The 25,646-nt window shown below is 44.3% G+C and overlaps 1 protein-coding gene across 1 annotated transcript in view; it reads right to left on the bottom strand.

The window, feature by feature from the left end:
• CABLES1 (Cdk5 and Abl enzyme substrate 1) overlaps positions 1–25,646 on the bottom strand; it is a 124,501-nt gene that overhangs the window by 35,715 nt on the left and 63,140 nt on the right. Inside the window, exons 2-3 of the mRNA XM_030552912.1 lie at positions 23,192–23,263; positions 20,102–20,194 (exon numbers count right to left, since the gene is read on the bottom strand). Of these exons, the coding sequence (XP_030408772.1) occupies positions 20,102–20,194; positions 23,192–23,263 (165 nt within the window). The remainder of the gene's footprint in view (positions 1–20,101; positions 20,195–23,191; positions 23,264–25,646) is intronic.

Below are 25,646 nucleotides of genomic sequence, written 5' to 3'. Positions count from 1 at the left end.
ACTCCTTTGCATTTTTAACATGATCCTTTATTACCAGTTCAAGACTGGTAAACAATTAATTTTAAACCGATTTAGGTCCACTGATCAGAAGCAAGACACAAGTTTCAGACAACTATTCATAGAATAAAAAGCCAGACAGGACCTTTGTGATCATCTAGTCTGACTTCTTGTATAACACAGGCCATATACGGCTTCCCTGAATTAATTTCTGATTGAATTCAAGCATATCTTTTAGAAAAACATACAATCTTGATTTAAAAGTTTCCATGTTGAGAATCCACCACAACCCTTGTTAAGTTGCTTCAGTGATTAATTATCCACACTGTAAAAAAATTTACATCTTAGTTCAAGTCTGAATTGGTCCAGCTTCAACTTCCAGTCACTGGATCTTGTTATGTCACTATCTGCTAGATTGAAGAGTCTTCTATAATCAAATTTCTGTTCTTCATGTAGGTATAAACTATGATCAAGTCAACCCTTAACCTCCTCTTTGATAAATTAAATAGATTAAATTCCTTGAGTCTATCACTATAAGGCAGGGTTTCCAATCTTTTAACAATTTTTGCAGCTTTTCTCTGAACCCTCTCATATTTATGAACATCCTTCTTGAATTGTGGACACCAGAACTGCATAGACTTCTAGTGTCAAATACAGAGGGAATATAAACTCCCTATTCCTACCTCAGATTCCACTCTCTATGCATTCAAACATTGCATTAACCCTTTTGGCCACAGCATCATACTAGGAGCTCATTTTCAACTAACTATCCAGCATAACCTCCAAGTCTTTTCTCAGAGTCACTGCTTCCCTGGACAGAGTCCCCCATCCTGGAAGTATGGCCTGCTCTCTCTGTTCCTAGATGCATGACTTTACATTTGGCCATGTTAAAGTCTACAGTTTGCTTGCACCCAGTTTACCAAGAGATACAAATTGCTCTGTACCAGTGACCTGTCTTCATTATTTCCAACTGCCCCAATTTTTGTGTCATCTGCAAACTTTATCAGTGATGATTTTATGTTTTCTTCCAAGTTATTGATAAAATGTTAAATAGCATAGTAGGACCAAGAATAGATCCAGCTGACCACACTAGAAACACACCCATTCAATGACTATTTTGTTTACAATTACATTTTGAGACCTATCAGTTAGCCAGTTATTGATCCATTTAATATGTGCTATGTTGATTATGTATCATTCTAGAGTCACAGTCAAAACATTATGTGGTCCCAAGTCAAATGCCTCACAGAAGTCTAAGTATATTACATAAACACTGTTACCTTTCACACATAATTTGTAATCTCATCGAAGAGAGATATCAGGCTAGTTTGACAAGATCTATTTTCCATAAACCCATATTGATTGGCATTAATTACTGAAGGTAATGATGAAGTGGATGGGAGTGGATCGATGAAGATCATTTTCAACAGAAAAAAAACTACACAAACTACTGTAACAGTAAAAAGCTGGCATTTTTTAATGTCTCCACTTTCCTCACTAATGCTGGATTATTTACTGCTTCTGGACACTGAGGGCTCCCCTGCATGGCACTTGGCAAAGCATGCTAGAAGAGTGTGATTTGTAAAATGCTCTAACGAGCCACGCTCCAACTGACTTGTGTGGACCCTACTGGTGTGCTCTAAAAGGTACTTAGTTTGCATTTACATAGTCCCAAACAGGACTATCGTTGGCAAGCAGACTGTGCTTCATCCTGTCACATTTTGAGCTTATCATGGTGGTCTGTGCACTTACGACCTCCAGGCTTGATTAGTGCAATGCACTATACCTAGGAATAAAATGCTGACCTTAAAAATTCCCTATTTTTTGTTTCAGAATGCTGCCAATACCTACTTGGCAACCTGGCTTCCACAAGCATATCACTCTGGTGTGTTACACTCTAAACTCTGATCCCCTTTCTTACATATCTGCCACAAACTTCAGTGGGGGCAGGAATTCACCCCTCATTTTTACTCTTTGCATTACATTGGTCAAAGCTTGTTGGTAAGCTCAATGCAAGGACCTTTTTTAGTTCAATGTCAGTAAAGTACCAAGTACATCTACAGGGCTACACCATAAGACATTTTAATTAAAATTACAGATAAGCCCTCAGCAATTGTGCTATTCTAAAGCATCACCACCACTGTAGCCAAACGGCATCCACAATTCCCCAATATGCAGAAGCACACTTATGTTGCCCAGAGAGTTGCTTCATGCTGCTCCCGGCACCCACCCAGGGGGATCCTGAATAGCTGAGAGCACACATTGACTTTTCAAACTGCCAGGGGGTGCTCAACCCCTGGTTCTGCCCCAGGCCCTGCCCCCACTTCACCTCTTTCCCCTAAAGCCCCATCCTGCCTCTGTCCACCCCCATTCCACTCCCACCCCATCTCTTCCTGTCCAGTTCTGCCCCCTTCCCTGACTGCACTGTGTCCCTGCTCCACACCCCCCTCTCTCAGCCTCCCTGCATGCCATGAAACAGCTGTTCAAGGTGGGTGGGAGGCATGGAGAAAGAGGGGGAGGCACTGATCCATGGGGTGGGAGGTGCTAGGGGTGAGGTGGAAGGGCTGCCCTTGGGTGCACAGAACCCACTATCTTTTCCCCGTGGGTGCTCCAACCCCAGAGCATCCACAGAGTCAGTGCCTATAGCTGAGAAGTTAGTCTTCTTTCTCCTGGAACATTCCATTATAGCAGGAATATTTTCTTCTTTTACAAAAAATGTATTTGAAGAAGTCTTCAGTGAAGAGAATATTTATGCTGCAATAATAAGCAAATGCAAAAATGTTTTCTAATAATAACCAACTACATACTAGTGAGAGGACTTCTTACAGCATCAGAGTATTATCTCATTCTTTGTCTAGGTGCCAAAATACTTTTTATCTAACCTGTCACCAAGACAGCACTTTACTCTATAAGATGCCTTAATGGTATTAAAGTCAACTATAAAGCAAGATGGATGTGTTTTTCACATTTCAGAAAGACAGTCAACAAACACAAAATCTGGCATAAGATTCACTTTCTGCTCACCACTGCTTATTGCCGAACGATTTTATTGCTCAGAGCAGTTCCCTCACTCACTGAAAGCCTTGTTTGCTGATGTACGCAACTTGGCACCATTTTTCAGGCTGACATCAGAAAACATCTTTGAATTCTGAAAACCACAATACCCCCCAGACATACTCTGCCTCCCTGCCCCCAGCTGCTTCTGGAAATTCAGCTTTTTCCACCAACGCCCTACTCCTCCCTGAAAAATCTCATAATATTAAAAGAAAACCAAACTGGCGCCTTCACATGTCCACATGTAGAGACAGCTATTATACAATGAGATCTCACCAAGAAAAACTTAATATATATATTAGGAATTCCTGGGGGAATTCTGCACCAAAAATTTTAAAAAAATTGCACACAGTATTTTAAAATTCTGCATATTTTATTTGTCAAAATAATCACTCTGGTTTCAATTATTTTCTTAAACTACAGTACAATGGATGGAGAATGGAAGTGGGGAGCTTTGGAGGAAATCCCCAAACCTTCCTGCTTAATAGTAATGTAGCTAGGTTTGACCCTTTATTTCTAGTTATTAGTCAACAAACATATGCAGCCATATTCTTAGTGTGGCTAGAGAACCAAACTCACAATATTGGCTACTGACCATTTCCAGGAAGGTCAGTAGCAAACAGTTCATGGAACACATTTTGATAGGAAATTTTTTCAGTCCAAAAATTTAAACCAGTTCTAATTACTAAAGCACCATAAACATTTATGAGGCCATAATGTCCTTTACACCACTCTGGCAATGTAAAGGAGACTTAAAACTTTTACCATCAGTTTTATACTCCTGGAGGAATTCACTAAGACAATGGGAACAATTCACTAAGCAGGCAGGCTGCTACTGTCTATTTTGCCTAAGGGGACAGAGCCTGCCCCACTCCTACCTCCTCAGAAACACCCTGATGCCCTGCCCCTCCATACCGAGCATACTGCAACAGTGAGCGAGAGGGACAGAGTGTCCCTGTCTCTCTGTCTCTCTCACACACAGTACAACCCCTGGCAGTGATTTACATCTCTATTGGCTGCTCTGGGCCCCCAAACCAACCTGTTTGTGCTGCTGGGGAGGGACGTGTGACTGCTCTTCCGGCTTCCATTTGCTTTCCTGTCATTTTTCTGCAGGGAAGCAAAAAAATCTGCAGGGGACATGAATTTTGCACACACACAGTGATGAAGAATTCCCCCAAGAGTAATTAGGGATCAAAATGGAAGAAAACAGGTAACAGCACAGTAATTCCAGGGCAGCTTGGGGAAAAAACAGCTACTTTTCCCACTCAATTTTGAGCTCCAGTCACCTCTCCTTCCATAAACAGAGTAGGACCCTGATCCCACAAAGCTCTCCTGGAGACAATAGAAGGAGTGTGTTCTGTCTCCATGGTAATGGCCTCTTCTATCTGAGACCTCAAGGAAGCTCCTTTACTAGAACTTCATGGGGTTGGTGCACTGCAGGGTTTTGGGACTGGATGGGAAGCAGCAATGAACAGCTACTCCCCAGCAGTGTCATCCTCTGCTTACCCTGGACACTTCCTTACATAAATCTGACTGTGAGCTGCCTGAAGCAGCATGAACTCTTGCTGAATTTGTTCCATGGCTCCCACTGCACAGCTGCCAAGGGGGTTTTACCAGGGAGGCCACAGCAGCAGTGTGGAGGGCTAGTACTTCCACAGGAACAAGGCTCACTTCCCTGCAAGTTCCAGAGCATCACAGTGTTGGAATACCCCTGCCTCTGCCTCTTACCCAGGGTGTGTAACCCCTTGGCCACTTCACAAGGTGACTGTCCTGATATAAGCAGCAGGTATAAAGACAGCCAAAGCTTCTGAGGAGACCATTTTCAAAAGCAACAAACTCCTGTTTTTTCTGGATCTGTTTGATGACCCAAGCAAGAAGGGGAGACGACTTTTATTTCCTCCCATAAATGTGCATTTGGAGAGGAAGGTGTAGAGGCAACTATCCTATTCTCAGAAAAACTCTGAGTTACTGATGAGGAGAAAATATTTTGAGAGAGGTGAAATTTGCACCAATGTTTCTGGATAAGAAGGGAAGTAACTCAGCTGACTTAAAGAAGAGGAAGAATTAAAATCTGTTTCTCTCTTTCTCAAGTGCTTGCCAAGAGAAATTACTGTGTTGACAAAATTCTGTGACCTTCTAGGAAGCTGAACCATGTGATATATACTTAGACTTAATCCAGTATTCCAGCCCCTGTTCGTTAAGTTTAACTGTTGTGGCTCTGCTGCCCTGCATACAAAAACAACGGATGGACACATGAGCCATGCTGTCGGGGAAGGTTTTCATAGAACCATAGAATGTAGGGGTGGAAGGGAGCTCAAAAGGTCATCAAATCCAGCCCCAGGTGCTGAGGCAGGACCTAGCATACCTAGACCATCCCTGACAAGTGTCTGTCTATACTGTTCTTAAAATCCTTCTACAATCTCTCTTGGAAGCCAATTCCAGAGTTTAACTACTTTTATAGTTAGAAAGTTTTTCCTAATATCTAACTAAAGCTCCCTTGCTGCAGATTAAGCCCATTACTTCTTGTCCTATCTTCAATGGACATGGAGAGCAATTGATGCTCACCCTCTTTGTGGCAGCCCTTATCAGATCCCTTCCCGTCTTCTTTTCTTAAGATAAACCATGCCCCGTTTTTTAACCTTTCCTTATAGGTCAGATTTTTCTAAACCTTTTATTATTTGTGTTGCTCTATTCTGGACTTTTCCTGTTGTGTTTTCGCCTTAAGTGGCTTATCTTTGTGGTTCCAGCTCTTCCATTTACTAAAAAAGTGGAGGACACTGAACCAAGAGGAATACCACCTCTTAGTATACATATATATTTATATGCTAAGTTTAGAGTGCAGCCATTTTTATATTAATTAATTAGTTCATGTAATATGTTTGTAAATAATGACATGTTTTATGAAACATCTTTACTGCTCCAAGAGGTTATGGATTTATGATGTTTTGCTTTTGGCCCAAACCAAAATCTTAAAAGAAATGGGATGGGATTGGGGCGGGGGGGGGAGGGGAAGTCTTTTTTTAACTCTAGGGGGAATTCCACACCATTGCACACATTGAGAATTCACGTCCCTTGCAGATTTCTTTGCTTCCCTGCAGAAAAATGACTTTCTGATAGAGAAGCAAAGGGAAGCTACAAGAGCAGTCACATGCCCTTCCCCAGCAACGTGGGTGCATTGTTTCCTGCCCTTGGAGCAGCTGTCCAAGACGTACATCATGGTGGGGTTAGGGAGGCAGGGTTGTGGACACCCATGGGTATATTTTGAGGGAGTACATGGGGTCGCGTGCCACTGCCCTCCCACAATTTCTGTGAATGCCAGTCTGCCCAGGACTTGCGCTGCTCAGCTTGCCGGGAGACAGGGGGGCTCAGTGGTTCCCATGCTGCACCTCCCCGTGGCATGTTTCTGGCTTGCTTGGCCCCTCTCCCTGCAAACTAGGCCCAGGCAGGGAGTGGAGAAGATGGGAGGGAAGAGCTTCTCTCCTGCTGGGTGAAGGAGAGTGGCTGCTCTGGCTCGCTGACACCTCCCCGCCCCGGGTCCTAGTGCCTACCATATTCTCCTTCTGTGTGTGCTGGGTGTCCTGCATGGCCACAATCCTGTTTTCTGTACAATGGTGAGTGAATGTGGTGGGGCAGGGTAGGGTGGTGGGAACATGAAGTGGGGAAGGAAGGGGGATAGGATAGGCCTGGAGGAAGAGAGAGGCATAGGGAATGGGACAGGAGGAGGGGGATGTGGGAGTGAGGGGAGGGGTATAGGGGCAGGAGACAGGGGGGAGAGGAAGGCGCAGTGGGGAAAGGGTAGCATCTAGACCCCCACTCCACCAAATTCTCCCTGGACCTCCCACTGAGCCACCTGCACCTAGATTGCCCCAAACAGAACCCTCTCACCCTACACCTGGATCCCCTGAACTAAGCACCTCCACAGCTGGATCCTGCCTGCACACACCTGGCATGCCTGGTGTAGAGGGGCAGGCCCCAGGGTGTTTATGGGGCAGGCTCGGCTCTTGAGCTGTGTCAGGGATTGGTGTAGCCTCACCGCCGAGTCTGTGTCCCAGAGGGGGTGCTGCAGGGTGATCTCCCTCCTCTATGCAGCTGTGGCCAGTACTCCCCACTGCCATGCTGGATCCTCCATGTTTATTGACAAATAAAATTTGCAAAATTTTGCAGAATTTTAAAATATTGTGCACATATTTTTTATTTTGTTGGTGCAGAATTCCCTCAGGAATTCTTGCAATTTTCATTTCCACACTGACAATGTTTTTCTGGCATGTTCCACTTATTTGTTAGTCTCATTGATAAAGAAGGCCAAAGGAAATATTAATGAGCTTGACAGCTGATATCACTGTTTTGGTGGACTTTTCTGCTAGATACTAGATATCACTAATATGAAAATGAATCCTCTGGGCCATAAGTTTATGAATGCACTAATAATAGGAGCCTGCTGTGCAAAGGACAATACAACGCAACTGCTTATACACTAATGGGATCAAACAACAAAGAGATGGTTTCATTCTTTAATTCTTATGTTTTCACACAAAAATGGTACTAGAGCAGTTCAGAGCAGCTGCAAAGACTGCTTTGACAGTGCACAATTGTTTGAGTCTAGACTAGGTGGGAAATTATTTTCTCATCTTGGGAAAATTTTCAAGATTTAAAAGAAAAAAATCCCATCCCAAATCAGGACAAAAAGTTAAAATCTGGAAAAAAATACGATTCCAGTAAATGAAAATTGCAATTTGACCTTTATTTAAAACTGCATTTTTACTAACAGTTAGCTTAAAATCTGACACAAAGTCATTTTGAACTAAAACACAGAATTTGATTAGAAAATGTCAAAACAAGATTTTTCAACAAAATTTTTTCAAATAATTTTTTGAACTGAGAAATTTGTTGAGACAACCCCATTCCTGTGAACAATTTCAGTTTCGACAAATTGCCATTTTCTGTCAAAGAAAAAAAAAGTCACAAAATTTCCAGCCAGATTTGATTAAGACTATGAACATCTAATCTTCCACTTCCTCTAATGAGAAATATATCATAAATCTGTAGAAACTGGTTTGACTAACACACAAGGGTTAGTCATTGGGTAGTTCTTAAGGAATTGTGGGGAACGTGCTGTATACAGTACAGGAGGCTCTCTTCTGTGTTGAGCTAGTAGAGATATTCCTTTAAAACACAATTGATAGACCACTTGCACTGGAACATCAAAGACCACAGTTCAACCTCCAGCTTAGGTAAGTAAATTGCCACTAGTGTGTGTTCCTGTCCATGGAAAAAAACTGCATTCTTCACGCTACGAGAGATAGATAAATCACACTACAGTACCCATGACAGAATCAGATACCTCCAACCATAACGGGTCCAGGTAACTAAGTATATACAAGTATCAGAGGAGTAGCTCTGTCAGTCTGGATCTGTAAAAAGCGAAAGACTGTCCTGTGGCACTTTACAGACTAACAGATGTATTGGAGCATAAGCTTTCGTGGGTGAATACCCACTTTGTCGGATGCATCCAAAGAAGTGGGTATTCACCTACGAAAGCTTATGCTCTAGTATGTCTAAGAATATACAGCAAGTGAGGTAGTAATCCATCTTTTTTAATCAAAAGGTCTGTATTTTCACTATAAAACCAGGAGTCATATACCAATAATATGATTAATTCAATATTTAATTTATTTACCTTGTTTTCAATTAACCCCTCAAACATAAAATTAAAGCCACTGTCAGCACTTTCAAAGTTGGATTCCTCAAGCTAGGTGACTAAATACATCATTGGGCAGCTGAATAAGTCACATGAGAGGAAGGATAGTCCAGTGGTTAGAGTAATACCCTATGACTTGGGAGACTGGGGTTCAAGTCCCTGACTCACCACAGATTTGTTTTTGTGACTCTCTGGAAGTCAAGTGTGAGTTTGGCCATGCCCAACTTTTAGCTGCCCTGCCACCCAGTGGAATCCTCAGCCCTGAGTGAAGTGCGTAAGCTCCCTGTACAAAGCATGGGGAGAGTCAGGTGCCTAAGAAAAGGAATCACACAAGCCAGCAAGCAATGGGCAGCTACCTAAGCTAGCCAGTTGTTGCTGGTGTCCTTCATGACCACTGATGACGGTATTATGTCTTGTAAGTATGACTGTGGCTAAAATGGCTGATGAGTGAATCGCAGTCCTTTTTGCATTGAGTGCATATGAAATTCGATATCAGGGAAGGGATTCAAGTCTGTGCCACCAAGTCTGCTGTGTCTGCGCCACTCAGCTTCTGTACCACAAGATCCATATGGAGATTAATCTCGAATTGAGTAATCCCATCACTAACTGCTGCTCACCAGTGTGATCTAACTGTTGCTGATGACTCCCAGCTATAAATGTCAATGTTGCCCTGCTTCCAATTGTGCTTCAGTGTGTCCTTCAAGTTTTCTCCTGGCTACCGTGTGTGAGGTTACCTACTTTCAATTCTCCATACAGCAACTGCTTTGGCAGTCTGGTGTCATCCATCCTCAGCACATGATCAGCCCAGTGTAACATGATGCAATGAGCATGGTTTCAATCTCTGGAGTGGCCGTGTTCCAGAACCTCATTACCGGTAACTTTATCCTGGCATTTAATGCCGAGTATGCCACAGAGGTGTCATACATTAAATTTTCTAGAAGCTTGATGTGATGCCTATAGCAGTTCTAGGTCTTGCACGCATACAACAAATTGGACAGCACAATCACTTTTATAAAAGTTAGCATGGCTTGGAGCTTAATATCCTGTTGCTGCCAGACTCTGCTTGACAGTATGCCAAATAATGAACTGGCTCTGTTGATGCATCTTATCAGATGCTTGCCTATAGTGGCATCATTTGACAATGTGCTGCTAAGATGGCAGACGTCTGTAACAGCATTCAGCTGTGTTGCTGATGGTGATTTTTGGTTTTGTGCAGGGTTTCCCTGGTGCTAGTTGATACGTGGCTTATCTTTTTCAGACTGATTGTCAGCCAGTACCTTTTTGCGGACTCTGAAAATCTGTCCGTAATCAATTGTATCTCTTCTTCAGTATGTGCCTCTAGAACACAGTCGTTGGCTTTCAGCAGCTCAAGAACAACTTCTGAAAGAGCTCATGAAAGATTGTGGCCTGTTCAGGTTGAATACATTTTCCAGAGGACCAAAAACGTATGGTGATCTCGACACTCAGGTCTCTTGCAGAGTCATTGCTACATAAAAGAGATTGAACAGGATTGGACCACTTACACAGCTCTTCTTAATACCATTAGTGATAGGAAACTGGTCAGACAGAACACCTTCTACACAGACTCATCCAAGCATTCTCTCATAAGTAACCTCGGAATGTTGGAGAATTTTTCTGGACAACCAAACTTACATAATCATTGCTGAAGTCCAACTCTACTGACAATGTCAAATGCTTTAAACAGGTTTATGAAGATGGTGTAAAGGTCCTGTTTCTGTTCTCTGCCTTTCTCCTGCATCTGATGAGCTACGAATATAACGTCTGCCATTCCTCACGTTGGCCCAAAACTGCACTGCGACTCCAATAATGTGCGATTAGCGACATTGCATAGCACATGATAGGAGTACCCTGGCCAGAACATTTCCAGCAATGGAGAGTAACGAGATACCGTGATAACTATCACAGTCAAACTTTTTACCTTTCCTCTTGTATATGGAGACAATGGTGGTGTCTTTGAAGGCTTGCAGTACATCTTCAGTACTCCATATATTGAGAAATAGTCCATGTTGTCACCTCAGCAAGCTCTCACATCCACACTGGAATATTTATGCAGGAATGCCATCTGATCTGGGGGCCTTACAGTTCTTCATGGCACTAATTTCAGTGCGGACTTCACCGAAGGATGGGACTGCGTCCATGATGTCATATGTTGGCTGATCCACTACTCTTGTTAAGTATCAGAGGGGTAGGCATGTTAGTCTGGATCTGTAAAAGCAGCAACGAGTCCTGTGGCACCTTATAGACTAACAGACGTATTGGAGCATGAGCTTTCGTGAGTGAATACCCACTTCATCGGATGCGCATCCGATGAAGTGGGTATTCACTCACAAAAGCTCATGCTCCAATATGTCTGTTAGTCTATAAGGTGCCACAGGACTCGTTGCTGCTTTTACTCTTATTAGTTCCTCATCTATAATGTTGGATGGTGTGTTCTGAAGATCACTGAAATGCTGTGGCCACCTCTGAAGGACTTCTTTGAAAGTGATCAGTGTTAAGCCATCCATGCTCATAAAAGGCAATGTGTGTGTGTGGTGTGTGTTTGTGTATAGGACGACATATGTCTTTCAAAGCAGCATAGAAGTCTTTGGTCTCATGGTGATCAGCAAACCCCCGGATTTCTTCTGCCTTGATATTTCACCATTGATACTGCACATCTCCTAGCTTAGATTAGATGTCATGATGCAGGTTCCTATGTGTGGTTACTGTAACTACAGGCACATGGGATACAAGAATCTGATGGTGCACCTCATGTTTATTTAGTGAGTAGCTGTTGGATTTCCAGGTCACTGTAACCTAACAGCATCCCAATGCAAGAGGTGCTTGTAAGCATGTAAGGGACTGGGGCGTAGGCAGTCTTGCCTAGCAGTCACAGTTGTGCTGAGGTCTTTCCACCAGGGATGGCAGTCACCAGGCTGGAGTTAGAAGAATTGCAAGGCTGGGTGCCATAAACAAGAGTCAGGGTCAGAGTCAGGCTGGGGTCAGAGACCAGAGGTAGTACCATGTTAGAATTGAGAGGCAGGACTCAGGGTCAAAATCAGGCTGGAGTCAGAGATCAGGAATCGAGGCAAAAAGTCTGGCACAGTAACAGGCCAAGGTCTGTGTTGGTTGTCCTATAACTTCCTGGGGTTAAGCAGGGGCACTTGGCCAATCAAATGGCCACAAGCTACCATCACCCTAGGTCTTGTGGGCAGTACTTCCTGCAGTGCCTATTCTCCACTGTGCTCTCCAGCTGTGCTTCTGCAGAGCCTTCTGGTGGCACTATGGGAATATTGGCCATCCCAGGTTCTGCAGACCTAGATTCAGTCCCTATGCCCTTACAAAGGAGCTTATAGGTATCTGGCAGAGAGTTCCAGCTGGCCTGACAAGTTGAATGTTTACAGGGCAGGCGGTGACAACCTCTCACTGATCCGGATTGCACCGGGATTATGACAATTCCAGCCAGTAGGAAGTGCTGAGGAGAAGGGTGCAGCCTAGGACCAGCTCATCAAAGGAGTCAGATTTCACAGCAGTGAACCCTTTCCTGGAGTTTGGTGCCTAAGCCAGGTCAGCTCTTCCTCAAGAAAAAACAGAGAGAGACACTTCCCACCTATTACATACAATAGCCATGGGGCAGGCCTTTAGTGGGAGATGGGAGACCTGTTTTCAAGTCCCTGCTCTGCCTGGTTTGGAACACAAACTGAACTTGGGTCTTCCAGATCTCAGGGAGTTCCCTAACCATCAGGCTACAGAGCCAGTCTTCAATGAGTATTTCATTACTGATACAAAGTGGAACAGATTCAACAGGTGAGAGAGACGAGCCCCAGAATAACCAATAACTGGGGGTTAGGACTCTCACCTGGGATATGGGAGACATAGGGTCAAGCTCCTGCCCCAAATCAGGCTAAGTGGAGATTTGAAAATTGGTCTCCTAATATGACTGCCCTAACCACTGGTCTTCTGGGTATCCTGGTACAGCCAGCCACCCACCCACCCTCCTTAGCTGTCTTTGCATTGGCTAGGTGTGCTCAGAGTCCATCTACTGGTTTGGGGCCCACAGGTGAGATAGGGCTTAGGTGTCAGTTGTGGTGTTGAACAGCTGGGATGTACCAGGACTCAAGCAGCTTTGCGCATGCCCAGAGGTGGAAACTTGGGCACCATAGGGACTTGACTAGTGGAAACTTTAGGCATGCAGGTAATGTAGGTGCCTACAGGGTTAGGGGGCAGCTGAGTGGGGGTTTTTGAGGATTCAGTAGTGTCTAAGGGCTTGGCTACACTTGCGAGTTAGAGCGTATTAAAGCAGCCCCAGGCGCCCTAGCTGACTACCTGTCCACACTGGCAAGGTGCAGAGAACACTCTGACTCCAGGGCTAGAGTGCTCCTGGTACTCCACTTCAGTGAGAAGATTAATGCTTGGCACGTCTTGGCTGAAACGCCCGTGCGTCAGTATGAACAAGGTGTTGCATTACTGCACTCTGCTCAGCCTCTGGAAACGTCCCATAATCCCTTTAAGTCAAATGGCCACTCTTGTCATTGTTTTGGAATTACTGCAGCCATGCCGTTATGCCCTTTGAAGGCTCCATTTCTGATAGCCGGCATGCTTATCTGCTCTGAGACAAAGCAACCGTTACTGTGGAATGCTGTGCGTGAGAGAGGGAGGAGGGAGGTCTGCTGGTGCCTGAACTTACAAGACAGCATGCTGACATGCCCCCCCAAAAAACCCACTCTCTCTCCCTCCACATACATTCAACACACTCTCTGTCATACTCCACCCCACCTCCCTGATTTGAAAAGCATGTTGCAGCCACTTGCACACTGGGATAACTACCACAATGCACTGTGGCAGTTGCAAGAGCTGCTAATGTGGCCACGCCAGTGCGCTTGCAGCTGTCAGTGTGGACAGATTGCAGCGTTTTCCCTACTGCAGCACTACGAAGGCTGGCTTAACTCAAGGCACTCTACATCTGCAAGTGTAGCCATGCCCTAAATGTTGGACTTAATGCCTAAAATGGCAGTCAGGCACCTAAGTCCCTTTGTGACTCTAGCCCTTAACCTCTCTGTCCCTCAGTTCCCCATCTGTAAAACAGGAATAACAACACTTCCCCACCTCCTGGGGTGTTGTGAGGATGAATATCATAGGCGCCGACTGCATGGGTGCTCTGGGGCTCGAGCACCCACGGAAAAAAAAAAAAAGAGTGGATGCTCAGCACCCAGGAGTCAGCGCTTGAGTGTGGAATGTGATGAGTTCTGTGCTGCTAACAATTTCTGCCCTTGGGGCAGGAAGTTTGTTTATAAACAGAGGCAGGGTGATTAAGATAGAATCATAGGTTCTTAGGGAAAGGCTTGTCATTAAATTAAATTAAGCATCCTTATATGATCCTGAAAGCATTCCCAGGCACTCCAGTTAAAAGATAGGAAACAAAGGGTAGGAATAAACGGTTCATTTCAGGATGAAGCGAAGTAAATAGAGGTATCCCCCAAGAGGCTTGTACTGGTCTGGATCAGGGCTGTTCAACATATTCATAAGTGCTCTGCAAAAAGGAGGTAAACAGTGAGGTGGTAAAGTTTGCAGATGATACAAAATTATTCAAGATACCTAAGTCCAAAACAGACTGCAAAGAGTTACAAAGAGATCTCACAAAACTGGGTGACTTGGCAACAAAATGGCAGATGAAATTAAGTGATAAATGCAAAGTAATGCACATGGCAAAATATAATCCCAACTATACAAACAAAAGGATGGTGCCTAAATTAGCGGTTACCCATCAAGAAAGAGATCTTGGAGTCATCTGCATTACTCTGGAAGCACTGTTTCCACAGTACTGCAAATTCATAAGAATTCTTCTCACTGTGCCTGTATTATCCTGAACTGTCGAATGCAAATTCTCCTGCTTCAGAAGACTTAAAAATTATCTCCAGTCTTTAATGGGACAGACACAGCTGAATAATGTAGCTGTCCTTAATGTTCATCAAAATAATACCAGGGAACCTAGATGTAAATAAGATTGCTACAGTTTCATCCAGAAAGCTACAGTGAGATATAATGTCTTTAAACTGCGACATTAGTGAAGACAGCTTATAGGTGATGGCAAAGATTTTAATATACTGTAATTCATGAGAATATAATTATGTAGTTCATAACAATTGAATCATTATTAAAATAGTAAAGATACCAATGATAGACACATTCAATAACTAGAATATGAAAGAAAATAGCTTCTCCGCAAAACTGATGGAGTGCCCCCCTCCACACACCTCTTCAAAAACACCCACCGGCAAAAACAAAAGTCAGCGTCTATGATGAATATATAACATTAAAGACTGTGAGGTGCTCAGATTTAAAAATTTTACAGAGATGAGAACCAGATGAGTATGATGGACTGACCAACCTGAGTTTCAAAGGCGCTTTGCATTTAGAATTCCCGTTAATTTCAATGAGAGTTGAAGGTGCTTAACATCTTTGGAAAATCAGGTCATTTCCTTAGATGCCTAAAGGTGGATCTAGGTGCCCAACTTGAAACCAAGTTTGAATGTGTTGACGCAACATTTTATTTTTACCACTATCTCTGTGATTATTTGTCTGTATGACATACAGCATTTCAAAAATCATGGATCTTCTGTTTACTGTGTGTGCTCTCTAGATAAGGGGATCTTTAATATGATTACAGAAATATTCTGCAAGACTGCATCTGCCAATAAAGATAAGAAAGTATGTTTTTTGCAAACATTGTTTTCGTAACAAGAAAAATATTCAGTTTTCTTATCAGACATGTTATTGGTGTATACACTAAGATAGAATACCACATACATATTGTACCAACCCTTTAGCAATTGTTGGAAAAAATACAGGCTGATGTAGATTACTGCCTGTGGACCAAATTTCACTCTTTCATAGGCGAGTTTTTATGCTAAGTTTTTGTGTGCACATAACAGGGATACAAAATACATTTACATGCACAGCACAGGTATTCAGGCACTTTATTAATTTGCATGTGTCAATATATCTTGCTGGAGTGCATTACTTTATGCATAAAATGACAGATGCCAGTTTGGAGGTTGCTTTTGAAAGTTTAACACTAGTAATGAGCCTGCAAAAACAACTTTGTTATACCATATAGTCTCTGCACCAAAAGCTAAGTTTAAAAGGAACTATAATCACACACAGCCAAATTCTGATATCTTTACTCATGTTGAGTGGCACTTTATATCACAAGTAGTCTTATTTCAGTGGGACTAGTTGCAGAGAAATGTGTTACTCAGTGTAAGTAAAGCTATCAAACTCTGGCTGACGATCACACTAATCAGTGTTAAATTAGAAGTGACATTTGTCTAGTCCAGGGGTCAGCAACCTATGGCACGCGTGCCAAAGGAGGTACGCGAGCCGATTTTTCATGGCACGCAGGGCAGGCTGACCTGCTCAGCCTGCCACCCCTATGGAGTTCCTGCTGCTGGCCCCTTCCAGCTGGGGTCCTGCCCGGTCCCACTCAGCACCTGCTGCTGGCCTGGGGGAAAGAACCTCAGGCTGGCGGCAGGCTGAGACCACAGCTGGCAAGGAGCCTCAGCCGAAACCCCAGAGCGGAGGCAAGCTGAGCTGCTAAGCCGGCTGCAGCTCTGGGGTTTTCACCGCAGGCTCCTGCCAGCCAGGGTCCTGCCACCGGTCCCACTCAGCACCCGCTGCTGGCCTGGGGGAAGGAACCCCAGGCTGGCAGCGGGCTGAGACAGTTGGCAAGGAGCTGGTGGTGGCAATCCCAGAGCGGTGGCAGGATGAGCTGCTCAGCCTGCTGCCGCTCTGGGGTTCCCACTGCTGGCCCCTTGCCAGCCGGGGCCTCCCCGCCGCAGCCCCACACAGTACCCGCTGCTGGCCTGGGGGAAGGAACCCCAGGCTGGCAGCGGGCTGAGACCCCAGCTGGCAGGAACTGGTGGTGGAAACCCCAGAGCGGTGGTGGTCAGAGCACAGCTGCTCTGGGGTTCTGGTTGCTGGCTCCTCGCCAGCCAGGGTCCCCGCAGCCCCACTCACCTTGCTTCCAGTTAGAGTTCCAGCGCAGGCCCCCTGCCAGACAGGGTCCAGGCTTCCGGCCCTGCTCAGCCCTAGCAGCCGCCAGTGCCACTCACCTCAGCTGCCGATCTGGGGTTCCAGCCACTGACTTCTTGCCAGCCGGTTATCAACTTATAACTCAGAAGCCTGTGTGCAGCTTAAAGTATCTAAATAGGTGCCACCAGACACTGGAAAACTCAGCAAGGAAAGCAAGGGCAAGGATCACACTAAACTAATAAGATTTGTATTTTAATTTAATTTTAAATAAAGCTTCTGAAACATTTTGAAAACCTTGTTTACTTTACATATAACAGTTGTTTGGTTATATATTATAGACTTCTAGAGAGACCTTCTAAAAAACATTCAAATGTATTATTGGCATGCGAAGCCTTAAATTAGAGTGTATACATGAAGACTCGGCACACCACTGCTGACCCCTGGTCTAGTCCGACCCCTGGTCTAGTCCTCCATTTGGCTAAATTACATGCTATGAGCCTAACTCTTTCGATGCATGTGTGCATGGTTCCCATTGACTGCCATGGGAGTTCTGCCTACTACTCCTGAGGGCATTCTTCACTAAAAAGCCCAAAAATTTTACGCCAAAAAAATAAAAATTCTATGTACAATATTTTAAAATTCTGCAAATTTTATTTGTCAAATAATCGTGGAGGCTCCAGCATAGCATTGGGGAGCACAGGCACTGGCTGCACAAAGAGAGGGAGATCACTTTCCAGCTCCCCTTGGGACATGGCTCAGCAGTGAGGCTGCACCCAACCCTGACCCAACACAAGGATGGGGCCTGCCCCAGAAACACCCCAGGGCCCTGCCCCTACATGCCAGGTGCACAAGTTGTGGGCAGGCAGGCTCAGCCTGGCAGAATCCAAGTGTGGAGGGACAGTGTGGGGGGGAATCCAGGTTTGGTTGAAAGGGTTCTGTGTGAGGCAATCTGGGTGCGGGAAGCTCAGTGGAGGATCTGGGTGCAGGGGGGATCTGGAGGCACAGGGGTTTGTTGGGGGGTTCTGGGTGCAACAGCAATGGGACTCTGCAGGAGAGTCCAGGTGAAGGTGGTTTGGGCTCAGCGGGGGTCTGTGTGTCTGTGGGGGGGGGAAATAGAGCTCAGCAGGAGGGTCCGGATGTAGGGGGGGGTTCAATGCGGAGGTCCAGATGCTGACTGAGTGGCACTCAGTGGGGTGAGGATCCAGGTGCAGCTGATTGGGGCTTGGTGGGGTGGGGATCCAGGTGCGAGTGACTCATTGGGGTGAGCCAGGTGCAGGAGGAGTGGGGCTCAGCAGTGGGGTTCTGGAGGGGGGTGAAATTTGGCGAGAGGGTCTGGGTATGGGGGAGTCTGGATGCATGTGGGTTTGGCGAATGGGGGAGCAGCTCCCAATACAGTGATCCCTCCTCCTGTAGCTGAGGAGCGATAGGTGCAGGAAGGGGGGGGGGGAGAAGAGAGGAGTTTGCAGAGCTTCCTGAAGCCTGGGGAGAAATCTGGAAGTGGGTCTGACTGGCCCTGGATGCTGTGCAGGGGCAGAGGAAGTCCCATCCTCGCCAACCCAGGCAGGACTAGCAGCTGAGCCTGGTGCAGGGTAGGATCCAGCTGGGTCTTTCCTAGCCCCGCCCCCTGCCCCACAGTGATTTACCTCTCTGTCTGCTGTCCTGAGCACCCAAACATACTGTTGGGGAGGGTCACAGGACCCCTCTTGTGACTGCCCTTTGCTTCCCCGTTAGAAAGTCATTTTTCTGTGGGGAAGCAAAGAAATCTGCAGGGGACATTAATTCTGTGCATGCGCAGAGGTGCAGAATTCCCCCAGGAGTAGCATACACATGCAGGGCAGACTTAATGGTAAAGTTTAGTTTATTAGTTCCCCTCCCACATACAGATACTGATTTTTAGGTTTTCAAAGAAGAGTCTGAGTGAAGCCATGAGGAACATATTCAGAAGCATATCTCTATGGCAAAACACATTGAAATTATATTTTTATCAATGGGTAGGTTTCATCAGGAAGTGATTAATCTCCCATGTGGACTAGATGAAAGGGATTCGAATAAAGGTCCATGTTTTGCTAATGTGAAATCCAGGATCATCTCTGTACATTTACCATATCCTCTTGTATTACCATCCCTACAGGAGTACAAGGGAGCATCCCACACTAGGTATCCAGCACTCCCTGGAGAGTAGGGTGAGACTCTGACTAGTCATGGGGGTATGTGGCCTTAGCTCTGTCCCTTCCCATACTCATGCTGGGATCTGGAATGGTGTGGGTGTGCATGCACGCTGCGCCTTTACAAAGCAGCAGTGAAGGATACTACTGGACGCACTCCCCCAGTGTTCCTTTGAACAATGTAAAGGGAGATATCCTTAGGTTGCCTTTAACTCAACCATTCCAGGTGCTCCTACCCTACTGCACATCTCAAGCATAGGAGGCCCAATCTTGCCCTGAACCCATCAGAGTAGACACAGAACATGTCATATTTATTGTTTAGTTCGACAGAGGCAATAACACTATATTTCACCCCCTTATCTGTATTTTCTTCTTTTGACAGAGCTATCCTTTTTTGCCTCTTGAGAGCTCTCTCTCTCTCTCTCTCCTCACATACCATTTATCAATTCCCTTTGCTCTCTTCTCCAGAAATTCCAATTCCACCATTTTTCTCCCCTGCAAATTAAACAACTCCCTTACCTCCGCAAAAGGGATCTCCATCTCCTAGACTACCAGTTCTCCCTTTCTCTGGGAATCCTATGTCTCTAGCAACCTGGGGCCAGATTCTCAGCCCCATTTCCACAGAACTGCCCTAACAGGCCAGCTGGCTTTATGCCCCTCTTCCTCTCCCCTGGCTCCTGTAACTTGTGCTGCGGACCAGTTCGGAAACCCTCTTATCCCTCCCCTCTTAGATGTATCAAGCAGATCTTAGGTGTACCCAAAGATCTGGCTCTAGTCTCAAAAATGGTTTTAAGGAACAGTTTTAACCAAATTCTGCTCAGTCTCACACGATGGTAAAACCTGGTTAACTTTAAACCATTGTAAAAAAATATTTTTAAAAAAGTACTTTCCTATTACACAACTCTTTTTGTAAAGTAGATGGGGTCTTAAAAATCCACTGACTAGCAATTCTATCAATTAGTAATTCGCCTGAAGACGCTAGTGTGCATCTTCATTTAGAGAGTAACTTTTTAATTTTAATCTTAATGGGTTTTTATTGACTGTGTTACATGGTAATTTCAAAAGGTTAACTTTGCTGTGTAATGGTGCTAGCCGTACTCTAATCTTCCTTGTGACCCCACCCCAAACTTCTGAACAGAACATTTTGCTTGTGCAGTACCTGCCACTTCTGGTATCGTGTTGCCGCATACTCTTGATAAAATGAATCTTCTTAAAATTCTTTGGTCTGGGTGAACCTGACAGAGTCCGACATCTGAAAAATAAACCAGTTAAAAAAAATTTACTCAGCTCCCTGCTGGACAGCTGAGAAGTCTCAACACAATGACAGGAAGGAAAGACCAGACAAATTATTCAAGTCACCCTGTTTTAGGAGTCAGCAGAAATGATGAAGACAATAAGTCTGGAAATGAGAAGGCTTAATATTAAACACACACACACACAGAGCAACATACAACTTCTCGGACTTTGTTGAGGTATGTTTGACACAGTTTTCTGAAATGATCAGTAATCAGAAATCTTTAGCTGAATTATTGGAATTACTCAAGATACAATATACACACTTTCATTTTGGTGTCCTCCTCAACCACTTAAAAAGGTTTCTGTTAGAGTTCGAATTAAAATAGAGGGTGCAGCAATCTGTCATCTATCTGTTACTGGAGTGCTTCCCCTGTTTCTTTTGTTCAAGAGGTCAGTTATTTCTGTAATAATTTATAAAACATCTGAACAATAGATAAAGTAATTGCTTAGGAAAAATACCTTACAAGTTCTAAAATCAATTTTTTATCTAACATTTTTTCTTAAATGGTAATTTTTAAGATAAAGTGCAACAGGAGAAAAACAAACAAACAATGACACTCCTTTATGGACTGAAACAGCAGTACATTTTGTAGATTTGTGTTTTAATTACCAATTTATTTTATGTAGACTCTCACTCTCCAGAATGAATGCATTAAGGCCCAAATTGTAAATTGAGCAGCTAGGCTATGCCCTGGGATGTTCCTCAGGAGTCAGGGAGAAAGGAATCTTTCCCTGATGATGAAGCAGCAGCAGCACCACCACTATTCTCTACCTGCAGGCTGGAGTTGCCTCCATGGTGCTGTACCATCACACAAGGGAAAGAATGGCCATTGTATCCATGTAGTAGTAGCAGATCCACGAACCCTGCCTCCAGCTGAGCCCAGCCTCAAGTCCCAGCATCATGGAAATGTGCAGGGAGGGAGAATAAACCCATCTGAGACCCAGAAATCCTCCCTCCCTTTGCAATGGAATTGTGTTGGTTCCACTCCAGGAAGAGAGCTCCATGACAGTTGAGGCAGGAGAGTGGGATTTGCCCTAAGAGTTCTATCCTGTCTTCTGCTAGATGGCCTGTACATACAGTATCTTGGACAGCCAACCATGGTGCATGTATGCCCAAGCATGGTAGTGCATTTTCCAGGATACGTGGGCAATGCCTGTCACACACAGGAGAGGCTAGGACTGAACTTTCAACAAAGTTTCATATGATTTTTTAGTAGTGGAGTTAGTAGCCAAACCTACTGGAAGCCAAATACCCAGCACATCTGGAGATGAACTGCTCTGAGGTGCACTACATTTCTGTAGATCGTTCTATTAGGCCTCGTCCAGACTAGGGGAGGAAAATCAATCTTAGATACGCAACTTCAGCTACGTGAATAACGTAGCTGAAGTCGAATATCTAAGAACGAATTACTCACCCATCCAGACGGCGCGGGATCGATGTCTGCGGCTCTCCGTGTCGATTCCGGAACTCCGTTCGGGTTGATGGAGTTCCGGAATCGATGTAAGCGCGCTCGGGGATCGATATATCGCGTCTAGACTAGACGCGATATATCGATCCCCAAGCAATCAATTTTAACCCGCCGATACGGCGGGGTAGTCTGGATGTGGGCTTAGATGGCATAGTGGCGTGGGGGAGTTAGCGCTCCACCTGCAGAACAGGCCAGAGGGCCCAGCCACACACTACACATCTTTGTAGAAGCTGTATTGCTTCTCCACCTGCTCCCTGGCAGCACAGTTCCAGAGATACCCTGACCCCATGCCAACATCTCCCCTAACTCTCCACTGAAAGGGAAAATCCCCACTGTGGCAGGGATTCCATTGCAAAAGTAACACAGCCCTAGGTGAGTTTGTGAATTAGCAAGTAAATAAAATCCCACTTCACTTTGTTTATTTCTTTTGCCAATTATGTTTTCATCTGAATCATTTATGAGACCACTTTATAAGTGCTAGGAAGTGTCCTTTGTAAAAATAATGAAGTACTGGTAATAGGCCAACTTGCTACAGCCTCTACTATTAAATTTTTGCTGGGAGGTGGGGACAGACAGCTATTTTTTGTGCATATTAGCAAAACATGGATAAGCAGGGTAATGTGGTAAATACCAATATATGCTCTCTGAATTACTGGGTCCCAAGGTAAACAGAACTTTAAAATTAAACTTTTGCCTCACTGAATAGCTGAACTGGAAGCTTAACTCTCTGCTTGGATATCTTTGTATATTTTTAATTTTTAAACCTAGCGCTGCAGATTGCATCACTTTGGCAACTGATCCGTTAGCAATGGGCGGGCTTCCGCCAGCCCGCTTCCTGGAAACCCAATAGGGACTAGTCGTACAATCACATGGCAGTCTCCAAAAAGAAGCCATCTGTTCTTGGCTGCAGGATTAACATTGTGATGAGGCGGAAGATACAAAAGGGGTGGGAACAGACTCCTTAAGGGGGATAGTGTGCTGAATAATGAAAGAGCACAATTGAGCATTTTCACCTAAGCACAAGCAGTATCATAACCACCAACCTCAAAATAACTACAAAACCAAATACACAGGCACAAATAAAATTTAAAAAAGAGAGAGAGAGAGAGAGAATGACAAAAAGCTTAAACTCAATTTTGTAAAAATGAAGTGCCTGTTAAATAATCATGATTTCCTTGTCGTTAAGGCTCTAATGACTCCTAGCACTGACAATGACAGCTCTAAGTGCCCTTCCATTCTCTACCCTGCCAATTTATACTGTCACTTCTTACTGTTTAAACTAGGCAATTTTTGAGTCAGATTCTATCTGCCACCTTGTACTACAAAAGAGGATAAACAGTATGAACCAGCTTTTGATACTCTTCATCCTGGGTCTTTTACTCCCTGAGCAAGGTACTGCTCAATATGAGTAAGGGTGGCATAATCTGTCCCTATTATACATAAACAGGCAAATGGACATACAGACAGACAATGTATAAAATCACCTCCGTAGTGGAGCATTTTCCTCGATGTCCTCCAAAGTCTCCAGAGAAGAGCGCTGGGAGATCAACCGACGCCTGAGGAGAAAAGAAATAACCACCACTGATTAAAAAAAATAAAAATCAGAAATCTTGTTTCTTAAGGCAACATGCTGCACATGTTTTTATATTAGACAGGTTTCATTCTGTTCAGTCCTACTTATCTTGGCGATCCACACTGATTCCGACCATAAGTAAACCATTTCTTAAAAGTTTTTCTATCAAAACAAAAATTGAATCTTTATGTTGCCAACCACTGATTTCATGCCACAGTACTCTCCCCAGTTTATACCCAAACTTGCTTTTTGCCTTCCAATTTCCATTCATCAATCGGTTTAAATATCTACATAAGGACAGCAGCTCATCTATTTTGTTGCAGAAAGTGCAGACCTATATCCATATCACTATGAACCAAAACTGACTTCCTATCATTCACACTGCTCTAAGGAATGCATTTCATTGTATTTCTCTTCACACTCCGCTCCCTCCAAACACTATTTTCCTTCAGTTTTCACACATGTACAAGCAATTATTGTCCCCTGGTGTCTCATTGCTGCTGGGGGTGGATCTAACTATTTAGTTCAAAGATTGTAAAACTGGCAGTAGTGGGTGCTAAATAGCAGTTTTAAAATGAGCTCTCGTTAATATATCTTCTTCTGGTGTTGATTTTATGATGTTCTATACGCAGCGAGGAGGTTCTCTCTGTTGAGCTAGACACCCCTTTGATGAAATGCAGTTGTCAAGGTCACATACATTGTTTCCTTTACTCTCAGGTTTTTCTTTTTTATCATGAGAAGATTGAAAGAAAGAAAAAAAAATCACAGCCTAATGCTTAATAGGACAGGATTTACTCTACAGCACAGGTGAGAAGTGTTGTTCTTGTCAGAAGGAAAATATGAGCGGGACAGGGAGTGCAGGGAAACCTCAATACTGTATTAAGGAGAGCGCTGCTGCACAGACATCAAGTTACTGGGGCCAATGACAGCAGCGCTCTTCCCAAGTCTGCTGGATTGAGATGCTGTGGAGAGGATGCAGGAGCAATGCAGGGGACCGGTATAATGTCAGTGGGAGGCATGTTTTGAATGAGGGATAAAAATGGGGGGAGGGGGAGATGTGAAGACTGAGCTAAAGCACCCACTGCACAACTCTGCCCCCTTCCTTTCCTCCCTACATTTCTCTGACCTCCCACTAGCACAAGGAAGGAAGGGAATTCTGGGTCCTTCCCCTGAACAGGGAGCTCTTAGTGGAGCTGCCATGGGGAAAAACTGTTGAAGGATGGAGGCAGTTGTGGAGGAGAGCCCAGGTGGCACCACTTCTCTTCTCTCCTAAGTCACTGAAGGGAAGGTGCCCAACTCTCCACCCCCTTGCCTCCCCCCATCCCTCTCCCTCTCTCACATGATGGTTCTGCTCCATCAGCACTTCTGAGCTCCCAGAGAGTAAAGGTCCCTTTGATGACAATGCCTTATTCATTAAGAGATCACTGAAAACCTAGTTTTTGGAAACCCAGTTCTTCAGGAAAATTAGTCTTCCAACTGGGTTTTGAAAAAAAACCCAGTGTTTGGATGATCCCTTATGCTAACAATACTCATCTCCTAGGATACATGGGCCCCTCAGTAGCTGTGCCAGAACACAGATCAAAGAGGTAAAGGTTGGCGAGATGGCAAAGACCAACACTTTGCACCCTGCTAATTGCCACATCCTCTGCCCTACTTCAACACCCTCAGCATCCTCCCTGACACTGCTCTGACTCCGCCCCCAATATTCCCTATCTTTGAACCTAGCGACCTGCTTTCCTTTGATCGCACTCCATCCCATTGTTCAGGAAATAGTTGAAAATCATGAGTCATGATTACATTACTGTAACTGTTTACTAGAATCTTTCATCTTCGCTCTGTTTAATTAATGCTGACTTCCTTGACAATACTTTTCAATTACAAGTAGAGTCTGCATGTGAATGTTAAAGCACTTTAAAATATTGCTCTGAAATTGGAAATTTTGGGCATTCAAAAGGAGACCCAGCAGAATGCAGGCAGAGAACAAGGCTTATGATGATGTCCAAGCTACCAAGCTAGGGCTCAACCAACCAACCAGTCACCTCTGTTAGTTACCATATGAAGATAATAATGAGGAATTCTCACACACAAACAATTCCTTAGTCAACTAGATGTAAAACTAGAAAGACACTAAAATGTAACAATTCTCTACCTTTCAACACACGCTTGATCCAGCACCAGCCACTAGTAGTGGTTTGTTTATATAACCAGCTGATCTGAGAGGACATGTTCATCACAGTCTAATTTTGTGCCATTAGAACCAATATATTTTTATTAATATTTATGAACATATTAAACTCTTTAATATGACAAAATCTATATTAGTTAACAAAAAAATTACGTCTTGTACCAAATCACATCTCTTATTT

The sequence above is a fragment of the Gopherus evgoodei genome, chromosome 2 (genome assembly GCF_007399415.2).
Source record: "Gopherus evgoodei ecotype Sinaloan lineage chromosome 2, rGopEvg1_v1.p, whole genome shotgun sequence".
Lineage (NCBI taxonomy): Eukaryota > Metazoa > Chordata > Testudines > Testudinidae > Gopherus > Gopherus evgoodei.
This window is presented reverse-complemented; position numbering and strand designations above follow the sequence as displayed.